The sequence below is a fragment of the Lagopus muta genome, chromosome 9 (genome assembly GCF_023343835.1).
Source record: "Lagopus muta isolate bLagMut1 chromosome 9, bLagMut1 primary, whole genome shotgun sequence".
Taxonomy (NCBI): Eukaryota; Metazoa; Chordata; class Aves; order Galliformes; family Phasianidae; genus Lagopus; species Lagopus muta.
The window spans coordinates 20,741,847-20,755,257 of record NC_064441.1 but is presented as its reverse complement, the minus strand read 5'-3'; the positions used below and the strand labels follow the sequence as shown (position 1 = coordinate 20,755,257).

The window sequence follows — 13,411 nt, the reverse complement described above, 5'->3', positions numbered from 1 at the left end:
TTTGCCTTCAGCTCTATGACATGTAGTTACGTGGTGTGTAGTAAGGTCAGCTGAACCTTGTGTTGCTTCAGGCAGCAACCAGACCTATCTGCGTTCAAGGTTCAGGTCAGGTTCAGCTGTTTGGCTGAAATGGTGTTTTACTTCAGCACCAGAGAGGCAAATTATCTAAAGACTGCAAAAAGTAGATAGTTTTTAACATTAGTAGGAACTGGAGAAAATGCTGATGAAATGCTGTAAAATTATATGACTTTTCTGAAGGCTGAGCTCCTTGTGAGATACGTCTTGAAGAAAAAGTGCCATAAAACAGATCGTTTGCAGGAAGAGGTGCTTTTTCACATACAGCTTTATTTAACGCTCATAGAAATGAACGTTATAGACATGGCTGTTGTGGTTTGTGCATTGGTCATTATAGGTTGTTTTAAAAAGAAAACAAAACAACTGGAAGTGAAAACATTTACTTGTTTTCCCAACACGTGTTTAACTGAATGGTCTCTTCCTGCCTGCTTCATGCTCTGTGATTGGTCATTTTTAACCATCCCAGCATAAACTGATGTCACCTGTGAGCACAGGTATGCACATTCAAAGAGCTGCAGCCATGCTAGGAGCATTAAAACTGGGCGTAAGAGAAAACATCGCATTAAAAAAAAACAACCCTGCCTCCTACGATAGAAGCAGCTGGCTGCATTTTATAAGGACTTAATTGTGTCATGTTTATTATGGTGTAAATGACACCTTACTCTTCTCTTCCTCTGCTTCCCTATGCAACATGTAAGGGAAAAAAATGACAAAAATGGGAGTCTGCCTCAACTTTCAAGAGTGTATGTAAGTGCCTTTATGTGACCGAAGGAGACAGAAAGGGGAGGGAGGAGCTTCATTTTTTCCTTTTATAAAAGCATCATCTTTGAGAAGCAGGTATTGCTTTTATTAAAACCAGTCCATAACGACCAGTGATTTCTCTACAGTTGTCAAATTCGCTTTGATTACAAGACTAAATTGAGAACTCTGTTCCAAGCACATAGGACTTTTCATTAGTCCCTGTAGTAACTTGTATTTCATTTCCAAACCAAGACAGAGCAGCATGGGTGACAATTTAAGACTGAATTTTGGAAACAAGGAGTGGTGTTTCTTTGAGCTTAGCAGTTTTACCACTGTGTGAAGCTACAAGATTTTCACAAGGCTTGTAAGGGTTTCCTAGCTTCAACTGAGGAAGAAAGGCACAACACTGAGAACAGCCAGCACAGCTGTGTTGGATAGAGGTGAAGATACAGCTGGCTTGGGCCAGGTGAGGGGTAGTGGCATTCCATGCAGTGTAAGATGCCACTGCTGGTCAGTACCATGAATTAATCAGGATTGTGGCTTTTCCATTTGGGCTTCTCATTGTGCGTTGTTCATTTTCCAGCTTGCTAGCACTGATAATCCTTATATTTAGCTCTCCTTGGCTTAATCCTTCTTAATTGCCTTTAAATAAGCACAAGACAGTAGAAGGGCAGCTTCATTGTCTTCTAGATGTCTGAGTCTGGACCTGACCACATACAGCTGGGTTTTTTCCAGCATTGTTTTGCAGTTTCCTGTTCAGCACATAGGCTTGGGAAAGATACCACAGGACCCCACAGTCGCCTTTGTGTCAGGTTGTCCTCCCCTCACACCGTGTCAAGGCTGCGTGTCCAACTCCCTTGCTGCTTCAGTCTCTTCTGACTTAAGAGCTCACCTCTTCTCCCTTGGACTTTCTGTACCCTTAATGCCATACTTTCTATTTGGCTAAATTATATCTGAGCAAGCGTACATCTGAGTGTGATAGCTAAGCTAAAAAAATCAAGTAATAATAATTAAAAAAAAAAACAACCAAACAACTCTACATATCAGATGTCCAGAATGCCTCGTATGTCTGCAGAGAATGCTGCACATGAAATACACATCAGTTTCCTTGAACTTCTTTTGAAATTCCTTTTGAGAAGTGAGGTTGATGCCCTGTATCTTTCCAGACGTAGATAAAAACAAACTGTTGATCTATGATGGATAGATTTCCTTTCGACAACAACATATGAAGGAATGTGTGTATAAGTACATGAGCTTGTGTGTGCACTAAAAATATTTACTGTGTTTAAAATAAAGGGAACATACTACTAACTAAAACAGTTATTGCAGTGAAAAAAATGTATCCCTCATGGTGTACACGACATGGTGACATGGTGATGAGATGCTGTAAGAAAAACTGTTGATAGCATAAAGTAGTAAGTGCTGGCAGAAATAGCCATGATGCATAGCGTGCATCTGTGAGCCTAATTGGTACTGTAATAACCAGAGGCAAAGAAGTCTGTTCACGTTGCACAGTTACAATTTTGTTAAATAAATATTGATGTAGTAGGATGCAAATAGTACTTTACATTTTGTACTGTTTTGCTTACACTGGCGCAGTTCTATTTAGATAGTTTGCTGCTTCTGCTTTCATTTAGCACATGTGCCACATTGCCCCGCTATGTAATGGCAGTCAACTCCTTGGTCAGTCTTCTGCTACAGAAATATTACTAGTAGGCCTAGCAATGCCATGCATGCAGTCTGATTTTTTGCTTAAACTTTGGTTTCATCATTAAATATTTCCTATTGCATCTAGATACTGGTCCAGCTTCTGATTTATCTTCTCTGAAGTTCAGCCGTGTGGATCTGTGAGCCTGTTAGTCCCATTTTAGAGGTGTAGTTCAATTAAGGGAATACCATCAGGGTTGTTGTCATGCCTAAACCAGAACTTGTGTGTTTTGCTGTGGGTCTCCTGCCTTTATTCAGAACTAAAACAGGCTGTTTCTTATGAAACCAAACTTTTATCTTTCAAGTTTATTCTGTTCTATTCTGTTCTATTATTCTGTTCTATTGTTGTTCTGTGAAGAGAGAATAGATTCCTTCAGTCTACATCATGACGTGCTTTCTTGTTGCTCATGTTCATATTGTTATCTTGTTTATTAACATTTTCTCAGTTCTGTTTGCATTTTTATATTAGTTACAGTAAATGCATATGGGAGGTAACAGAAAATACTTTGTTTAGATTATGCAATAGGAAGCCCTGAAGCAGCAGCTGAAGCAAAATCCTAAGCAGAAATGGAACCACGGAATGCAAGAATATGGTTTTGCTGTCCTGGGGATGCTGGTTCTGAGCTTCAAGTGGACTAATAGCGATCATGCTTCAAACTGAGGGCAGAACTTCTCTTTGCAGTGGTTTTCATTCAATGTATGACTGTTCTGGAATCACAACTAACGTGTTTTTTCTCTTTTTTACAGACTGGACTTTGACATTCTTTTCACGACAGAGGTTTCCAAGTAGTTGTCTTGCTATAACTTTGAGAAGAAGTTCTATGTAGCTCTTACTTTCGAGAGTGCTGCAAAAATGATTACTTCAGATTTGCCAGTACTACAGTGAGTATGCACTTCTTTATGTATTTGAATTTCTCAGCTTTCAAAATGCAGAATTGAGCAGGGAGCAGACCGGTGTTCCAGACTTCGTGCGTTGTCATAGCCCGAAAAGCTATAAAACTTAAGGGTTTCCTTTAAAGGGTGGCTCCTCATATGGAGATTTTACTTTGATGTGAAAAGCAAAAACAAGTATTTGCTACTCTTATGCTTCTAATGTTATAAGATTTCAGAAATAGGAATGGGCTTTTGTCATAATTGAGCACTTCTGCGTATTCCAGGAGGGCACTTATTCTTTCCGTGAGCTGTATTTATTGTACAAAAAGCCTCTGGCTCCTCTGGTTGAAGCGTGCATGCGGCGTTCACGTGTTCTGGTCCAGCCAGCCCCGCAGTGCTGCTTCCTCACAGTCCTTTTCCCGCCCTTTTTACAACCCGCCCCCAGCAGAGCTGCCGGCCGCGCTGATTGGCTGAGCCGCTCCTCACGGAGCTGGCTGCGACCGGCTGCAGTGCCCGCGCCTCCTCAGGCTGCAGCAGTCAGCGGTCAGCGAGCGATAATCTGTTGGGAATGGAGAGGTGAACGTGGAAGTTGGCGCTGCATGTCACACAGCCTTCCTTCTGTGATGGGCCTGACCTCAGATTTAAGTTCCTTTGAAGAATCTGAGTGTTTTGACAACTGTGAAATTATTTGACCTTAATAATAGTATGCCCAACACTGCCGTTATCTCCTGTATTTTTAAAGCCATTTCCAGAGAAAAGCCAGTCCCTGTGGTGAGCCGGCAGTGGGTGGCTGTGATGGGTACCACCGAGGGGCAGCGTGCCAGGAGATGCTCTCAGTTAAAATTTTCCTATGTGTGCCATGTTCGAGTAACTGTGAGATGTGCTGAGGACAGAAAGCTTTTACGTTTTGTCACTGTGATGATGGGAAAGGGATATTCCCATTCCCAGTTCACAAGTCTGCATGGCCCTAAGAAGTGAATGGAACAGCGTAGAATTTAGAGTTATATAATGCATATTAATAGATTCCATTACTCAGCACCCCAGCTGGGAAGTGTGAGGGACATTTGATAGTGCAGTTCTGCTCAACCCAGAGATGACTGAGGTGGCAGTAAACCGCCCATACTGTCCAACTTAAACAACCTAACCAACCTTTAAGGCCGTCCTTTTAGACAAAGAGTTTGAAAGTCGATTTGTTTCGTTAATATACTTAGAACAGTATCAGTGACTCCCTCTCAGAATTCTTCCCTTTGAGGGCACACAAAAAGGAGGAATCTTTAGTTTTTCTGGATTCACTGAAATGGCTTCAGAATGTCCTGAAGGCAGAATGCTACGTATCCATCTTTCAGACGTAGCACAGAGCTCTGTCTGGTTTACGTGACCTAGGTGACTGCTGGAAGCCGGGCCTCGGTGGGATGAGTCATGTTTGCTGTGAGGCACGCTCTCAGATTTTGAAGATCAACCATGAGAGCTGATTCATCCATGATTCATGAGCCTGTGCATTTAGCCATTTTTCTTTGGGAATGCTTTTCTTCACGAGGCTGACGCTGGTGGCAGCAATTACTGGATTTATGTCTGCCAGAACCTTGAGCCACCTCAACAACACAGACAAGCTCTACAGAAGTGTTCTTATTTACTAGAACTGGTATATGAACATAGGCTTTTGGTGTGGTTGTTTCTTTAGTTTTGTTTTAAGGGCATGGTATGAATTACACAGCTAGGGCTTTGTGTAGTAGTAGAAGGAAGGTAAATTTAATTCAGTTGATTTATTTTGCAGAGATTTGAGATTTACTGTGTCGATGGAAATATTTTCTTTAGAAGCATGACATAGCAAAGGACTGACGAGTAACCCATTAATTCTTCATTAACACATGATTAGTTTAATTGGCCAGGATTTACAACTTCAGAATAATATCCAGAGTTTCTAGGAGGCATTCTGGAGTTACTGCCAAGTTTTCTAGAATGCCTGTGCCACCACAGAAACCAGAAAGAAAGGCAGAGTATACTTAGGTTCCTTACAGAGGTTATGACTTCTCCTCCTTACTTTGTTCAGCCTGGTCTTGTAGGTCTCCTCACGCTCTGCCAAGTTCTCTCATGTCTCTGCCATGTTCAAGGTGTCTTGGAGAGGAAGAGCTTAGCCTTCAGCACTGCTGCCTTTCCTCTCATGCAGGTCTGCTTAGGCCCACTTTCCATCCCAACAGCTTCAGGAAAGGTAAATGGAAAATTGTGGCAAAACCTAGGTTTTTCTCTCAGGTGACGAGTCACACACACACGTGAAGTATAAGGATAGGATAATTCTGGTCTGTTAAGTTGCAGGTGAATGCCACAGGAAAAATCGCTTCCTAGCAGCTCTGAAAGATGTGTAGGGAACGAGAGAGATGGATGCTGGCCAGATGCTCCTCTCAGTAAGTGTTAAAAACCTGACAGAACTGCAAGCAGTTCTGAGATGCTTTGTTCCTCCCCTGAGTTCATAACTAAGAAGAAAGGAACATGGGTGTGTGCATTCAGAGCAGCTATAAGGCTTCGCCAGGAGCGAGAAGCACTTCCTCCCACACTCTGAAGGAGCTCTAGGCCTCAGTGCAAGGGCCTTTTTGTGCAGGAGCTGCATGGTTCCAGCAGAACCCCCTGCTTCTGGAAATACTGTGGGTGTTTGTTTTCATGTTAAGTCAGCCGAGGACTGCAGGTTGTCCTTATCCTGTCACCCCTCTCCATAAACATGATCTGCTTATTAATTTGTTCACCTGTTACAAGCTTATGCTCCTCTGTGGGAAGAAATATTTTCTCTTCCCCACTTACTGTTAGGGGGAGATTGATCTTTTTAAAATGTTGAACGTTTGTATTTGAGAACCTTGTCTAGACCACCTTTCTATTAGTGGAGGAAAGAAAACTCATAAATTGTCTAACCTATTTTGGACAGTGACTTCAGCATGAGGTATATTGCAGATTTTCAGTGTGTATTGTGTACGTCTAAAAGTAAGAGAAAGTGAATCATACCTCGCTGATTTCTTGGGCCTCTCCAAAAAAGCTTCCAGCAAATGAGAGGTGTTTCGACAGGAGAATCAGAGAAGCGTGCTTATCAGGTTTGAGACAGAGCTCTGCTGAAAAGTCAAAAGGTTAGTAATAATTCAAATGTTCATTTCATACATAGAGCTCTGAAGTGATTGCTAAACACTCAGGTCTCAATAGATGGAGTTAGACCCAGACACTGGTGTAGCAAAATGAAGATGTCCATGGACTGGGTGCAAGCAAAATAGTAGCATGGTTTGATTTATTTCCTTCCATAACTCAGCATTTCGGGGAAGTGGTAGCGCCATTTGTCATGGCAGACTGCTGAATCTGCTTTTAATGGAGAAAAATATTTGCCTTGATGACTTTAGGTGTGTGGTTTTGTAAGCTAACGAAGTTACAGCATTTCCACAGAACTGCGGTATTGTTTGGACCACCCCATGCCTGACACATTTTTGTTAGGGTTCTGTGGATGAGAGCAGCTGTTTTTTTCTACACAGAGCAAGAGTGAATGGCTTTAATTTATCTGCAGCCACAGAATGCAGCAGATATTTCTATGCATGTTCCTCACTTCTGTCATTGTGAGGCAAATGCATGTTTTACACATTGAGTTGTAGCATGTGCAGAGCCTGGATACATCCGTCCACGTAGGCATTGTTTTCATCTGCTGGGTTGGTTTTCATCATTGTGAAGCTGTTTAACCAAGTCATTTTGAACTGTTGTTGGGTTTCACTGATTATTTTTTTTCCTTCATTTGGTTTCACTTATTTTTCAAATAAGTTGGGTTTTTCAAATGTCCTGCTTAAGGAGCAGACAAGTTAATTCTCTAGTTCCATCACACCTAAGCTTCAGTTTAAGTTGTAGAAATACTGCCATAAAAACATGCAGTCTGCAAACTAGAATGTGCTTGGATACAGTTGGTATTGAATGTGGGCATGTGCATTTCTGGGATACATAGACTACTGCGGGGTAGTCCATCAGCAGTGCTGTCAGGAAAGCAGATTGCTGTGTCTTCTTCTGTGTTCCAACTTTTGTAAACGCACACTGCATGGTGTTCCTGTGCTTGTAAACTGGAAAAGGTCAGAAAATAATTCCTCAAAATACTAGAATTTCAGCATAGTTCCACAAAATCATCTGTGTTAGAGGAGGCATATGCTAATTTAGGGGAATGCACTAATTTCAGTCAAGACAACTGTCAAAGATTCCTGATTCTGATGTAGTGATATTTGCATCTTTCTGCATTACTGAATAGCTTTCTTGGTGATGCAGCAAATTTCTGAGGTATTCCTGATTCAAGCAAACAAATGAACAGAAATCACTGACAGCGTGGAGGTCTTAGCTTCTCAGTTTCCACAAACCAGATCACTAATGCCTTTCATATTGGAGGGTTTATAATTTAATGGGATAGATGTGATTTTTTTCCCCCTTCCCTCCATACAAGTTTTACTGCAATTCAACTGCCTTCACTTCAAGGAAATTATACTGCCTTTAAGGAAGGCTGTGATTAGAACTAGACTTGACCCAGCTTTGAACAACCGAGGACATTGCTGCAGGTATTCTTTCACTTGTGGAGATGTCATGCACTGCTGGTCTTGCAAAGAACAATGCACATCATTCACAGGTGGTTTTGGTTGTGGGTTTCTCTTGGGCAAAATGTGATGTTGGAACATGACTTATAAGCTGAGTTTCTTCAAGCAGCCAGGTCTGTTTTAAAGGGAGGTACGTGTGGGCCTGGCTTGTAGGGGGAAAGAAGAGGAATTGGAGGTAATGAATGTTTCTCCCTACTGAGTATGGCCTTAGTCTAAACCAGGAATTGCTACAATTGTTATGGGCTTCTCTGCTGATAATCTGAGCTTTGTGAGGTTTCTTTTGTTTGTTTTTTGTTATTATTGCACAAGTGGAAGCATTTTCCTAGCTGCAAGGATCTTCAATGATTTAAGATTGAAGTGAGTCCTCTGGTTTGTGCCTCGTGGTCACTGTTAATCCGTTTTTATTAACAGCTGCACAATGGCGTTGTCTTCAAGCGTGACTAAAAACAGGATTTAACCCTAGTGGGACTTTGTGCAACTGCCCTAATGCTGTGGTAGCCAGATCAGGTGCCTGATTGGTTTCTCTCTAACCTTAAAAGCAGCTCAAAAATACTTAAGAAAGCTGATACTAGTGAATATACTACGTAGGATGGGTATGTTGACAATATGCCGCTTGATATAGTGAGTTTTTGAAGTGCAACTTGATTTCAAAAGAAGCTACTAATTTAAAGAAGTTTCAGTCTATAAAATGACATTCCAGCCCATAAAAAGGTAAGGACTTTTGCCAGGGGTGGCATTGCTTGGTTCCTTAGTTTGCAGAATAAATGTGGCAAGCCTTTTAATGCTTTTTTTTCCTGATTTAGGACTAAAAATTTAATCAGTCAGTTATAGATTACTTGTTGATTTCAAATCATTTTCATTTATCTAGTATTTTTCCCCCCTAGGGATTCTACAAATGAAACTACTGCACATTCAGATGCTGGCAGTGAGCTTGAAGAAACAGAAGTCAAAGGAAAAAGAAAAAGGGGCCGTCCTGGCAGGCCTCCAGTATGTGTAATTTAGTTTTATTTTGTTATGCATCTATCTAAAATTGACTGCAAACTGTTTTTCATCTAATCGTCTTGTGGTCACATAAATAGGCTTTTAATGAGCCCTATGTCAAACTATGAAGACTTGCAGTATGAAGTATTTATCAGGTTGAAATACAAGTGTTTGAAGTAATTAAAAAGGGACATAAAATGAGTTCATACAGCTTTTTAAAATTTACTAGCTCTGTACTGTTTTGTTGCTGTCATGTTACAACATTCTTCCAGACCTGAGCAGAGTCTCACTGAACACAACCACTTTGTCTAGAAAGTTGTAATGATTTTTTTTTCAAGTGACAAATGACAGCTGAGCCATGTTCTTAGGAACTGATCATCTCTTGGTGTGAATGGAATAGCTTCAGCATAGTACTAACAATGTCTCAGAAGATCAATTAATGCATCTTAAAAAATCATATAATTGGCACATCTGATGTTCTGCATATCAGTAGGGAGCTTTGACTTCTTATCTAACATACAACCATAGTTAACCCATGATTTTGCTGTCTGCTGTGTGAGATTTGCTAACAGACTGCTTTTCTTAGCTGTGTTTGCCCATTTCTGGCCCATAAATGGGAAGATGCAGAAACAAATCTCTATCACACAGTGTTAAGGCAGGTTGGTCTTGTATTTTCATTTCCTTTACAAATTACTACCCAGCTTATTAGGAATGACTGAAGTTCTGTTGTGTCTTGTGCTCTTTTTCTTTTGTAAGTTCAAGGCCACGTGATGCAGTTCTCCTGTTTGACATCACCTGAAATACACAGTGTGCAATGAGATTTTTGGTGGGAAGTTCTGTGTTTGCTATTAATTGTTTTGATTCTCCTCTTAGTGTTTGCCTCCAGGTTCACCCCTATATACAGTGCTGAGAGACTGAGATTTTGTGCATTTGTTTTCCTTTTTATCCTAAGAGCATCCACCCTAAATCTAATCCCTAACCATAGCTAGTGAGGCTGTAGGCATGGGCAGAAGCATGTGTTTCTCTCTAGTATGCAGACAAAGCATACTGGCTTTCAGTTTGCATTCCAGTTTCTGGAGTTCATGAGCCAAGATTTTAGGTCCTGGGCTTTTCTTGGCAAGTCTTACTCCTTCCTGAAGGTTTTTGGGCAGTCTTTTCTGTGAGGCTATGTATTTTCCATCAGATAGATAAGCTTACCTTATCTTAACAAGAAAGATGTAAAGAAAAGAAATCGTCTGTTTACACAGCCTGCAAGAAAAGAGTGAAATGAGAAATTCTTAATGTTTCATTAGTGAATGTATCAGTTTTTAGATTCCAATTGAAAAAGAAAAAACAAAAAACTTGGTTTTTTGCAACCTGATTGCTAACCCAGAAGGCTGTCAGTCTGTGAATGGAAGGTAAAACAACACTGCTATTATTATATTCCCCTTTCATATTGAGTGGAAAAGAGAGGTGAATGTTATAATGTATTCCTCATCCCTCTGTTTGAGCATATCAGTAACTCCTGTGAGAGCATTTACTGAAGCACTCCTGCTTCAAGTTTCTACAGGAGCATTTGCTTATGTATAGAGCAACCCCCAATGTTAAGCATGCAATTGTTGAAAATGCTCTTCAGCTCTCTTGATGCGGAGGACCAAGATGCTGTGAAAGGGTCACCTTTATGTTTTCTAGAAATTAAAAAGAAAAAGCAAATCTAGTGTTTAAAACCAAGGAAGACAATAGAACATGAGTAGTTTTTGTAATTCTTGTTTTCCAAAATTGGACTTCTTTGCATAAGTCTGATTTCTTGACTCCTTTCTACCCCTAACCCAAAATCACAGGGAAGATACACTGGGACTGGAATGGGTTCAGAGAGGAGTGCAGTGATGAGCAGTCATGGAGTCACTGGAGTGGGAGGGACTTTGTGAGGCTCTGTTCTGACCTGCTCAAAGCACAGTCAGCTTTGGGATCAGAGCATGTCACTCAGCTTTTGCAGTCTGGTTCTGAAAACCTTGAGGGCTGGATAGTATACGCCCTCTCTAAGCAATTTGTTTCGTTGCTTGACTTTTCTGCTGCAAAAAAGCTTTTTCTTTTTGCTTGATGAGAACCTTTCTTGCTTCAGTTCTTGACTGTTGTCGCTTGTCTTCCCACTGTGTGCTGTTGCAATAAAAGCCCCACTGGGGAAGTGTTCCCAGCCCCTGTCTGTGCTGAGCCAGAACCAGTCACAGTATTCCAGGTACAGGCTAACAAGTGCTGAGTGGGAGAGGATAATCCACCTCCTTGATGTACTGGCTGTGTTACATTAGTGCAGGCTAGGCTGCTGATGACCTGTAGTGCCAGGACACCCCACTGTCTACCATGACTCTGATGGTATTTTCCACAGAATAAAGGCCCAACTAGCCCGCAGCCTGTAGGTGCAGGGATTTGTTACTCTGCCATGGCACAGGTCTTTGTCCATTTTGAAATGGGAGTGTCCTGTTAGCCTAGTCCTCCAGCTGCCCACAGCAGTCTTGCCCTTGATATCACTGTGTGGTCGCCGTGTCGATTTCATGTCGTCTGCACACCTGACAGAAACCCATTTTCTCCCCTCTTTGGCTGTCTGATAAAGATGTGGAATAAGACACATTCCAGTGTAATCTTCCTTCATACCCTTACAGCCAGTAGAGACTGACATGTTAGCCCCTGTCCTCTTGAGTTCAGCCATTTCTCCAGCCATCTAATTCTGTTGTCTGCTCATCTGGATCACAACTTCCCAATCTACATACAATTCTGTGATTCTGTGATCTGCATAGAAGAATACTGTGAGAAATTGTGGAAATCGTGGCTAACATTGATAAATAACATTTACTGCTTTCCCCTCACCACAAATTTTCTGAGTTTTTGTGATGGCTTGAGACAAAATGTTCGTGTTTGGATCCACAATGGCACCTTGCCTGCACAGTTTGTACTGCAGCAATGGAAAGGAATAAATAAGCATCTTCTACAGAAAATGACTGAAAAGGAGAAAGCCACACAGTCTCTGATATCTTTAAGGAGAAATGCAAACTCCTTTGAAAGACTAGGTCCAGGCATTTAAATTTATAACATTATTTGATATTGAAAATCATGGCCTTAGTAAGAGGTACTTAGAGGTATTGGTTGTGCAAACGCTGGGCGTTCGCTTTCCTCCTCCTCCCTGTGGCCTCATCCCTGCTGCGATCCTGCCTGGATTGCACAGCTGAATTGTCTGACACAGGAGGTGTGGCTCCCCAGCTCCTCCATCTGCTCGCATCACTTGTAGTTCCTCCATAGCTACCACCTATCTTTAGTCTTAAATGTGTCACAGATTGCAGTATTTAGAGCTATTCTGCTCAACTGATATCTAGATGTTTTGTTTTTCATTTCTCTTACAGACTTAAAGAAAGGCTTTGTGCCCAAAGATACTTACTGTTTCAGTATTTTTTTCCTCTAACTAAAATATTATGGTCTAATAAGAATTAATCTCTCCTCAGAAATGCTGACTTGCTTACATCCTTTAGGTCATTGCAGCTATGGTGGCACGTCTGCCATAAGCATATTTGGAAAGAAAGTTTACTGTTCTGTGCTGTTCTGTTACAGAGCTGTACACAATGTACTCAATCAAAAAAACCCATACACGTATTTACCTTAATAAGATTTTAGCTGTGGGGTTGTAGAATTGATTTCACATTTTATCAGAAAGACAGACTGGTGTTTTATTTCCAGCCTTCTTTTTCCAGAAAGACATTTTCTCATTGCAGTTGGGACACTTCTGTAAGTGATAGAGCTCATTTAAATAATTTACCATTGGTAACACAGATTTTTTTGATTCCTAGAAAGCCTTAATACTTGGGGGAAGCCTTCCTTTCTGAAAGGGTTACTTTCCATGTTGCTCCCCCAGTTCTCTAGAGACAGTTCTAAAGAGGTACTGGGTAGAGTCCAAACTGACTGATGAAGAGATTAATCATATTGATCTGGTGAGTAATCTGGCTGCACTGAACTCATGCAGTGAACCTGGCAGGAGTTGCACCATGTTCTGTCCCAGCACTGGTGTGGCTGAGGCAGGCCTCCCCTGGGCCATGTGCTCTTCTGAACAGCCTGGCTGTAGAGCAGATGCCTAGGATCAATTGACTGCATTGGGTGGCTCTGTCCAGTCAGTGGCTGTGTGTTGGTGTGTGTGTTCACATAGAGCTGTGTGTGAGATACCCAACGAGGTGTACATTCAGTAAATCATGTGCTGTGTGTATAAAGACTTCTCTGGTTGGAGCTGCTGAGCTAAAAAATGCCTTTTCTGTATGCTGCATTATTGAAATTGAATGCTCTCTTCTAGGTAGGGGATTTGAAACCCCAGTGAAGCTTTCATATTAGTGAGCTCAGACTCAGATCAGTTATTCATTTATCCGCTGTTTTTGCCTCCTCTCTTGGATCAGAGATGTCTTACAGAGTTGTTTAATTTCAGTTGCCAT

General features: G+C 41.3%; 1 protein-coding gene across 1 annotated transcript in view; it reads left to right on the top strand.

Moving 5' to 3' along the window:
• Positions 1-3,043: 3,043 nt before the first annotated feature.
• STAG1 (stromal antigen 1) overlaps positions 3,044-13,411 on the top strand; it is a 127,120-nt gene continuing 116,752 nt past the window's right edge. The window contains exons 1-2 of the mRNA XM_048955396.1: positions 3,044-3,405; positions 8,873-8,975. Coding sequence (XP_048811353.1) covers positions 3,377-3,405; positions 8,873-8,975 — 132 coding nt within the window. The 5' untranslated portion in view covers positions 3,044-3,376. The remainder of the gene's footprint in view (positions 3,406-8,872; positions 8,976-13,411) is intronic.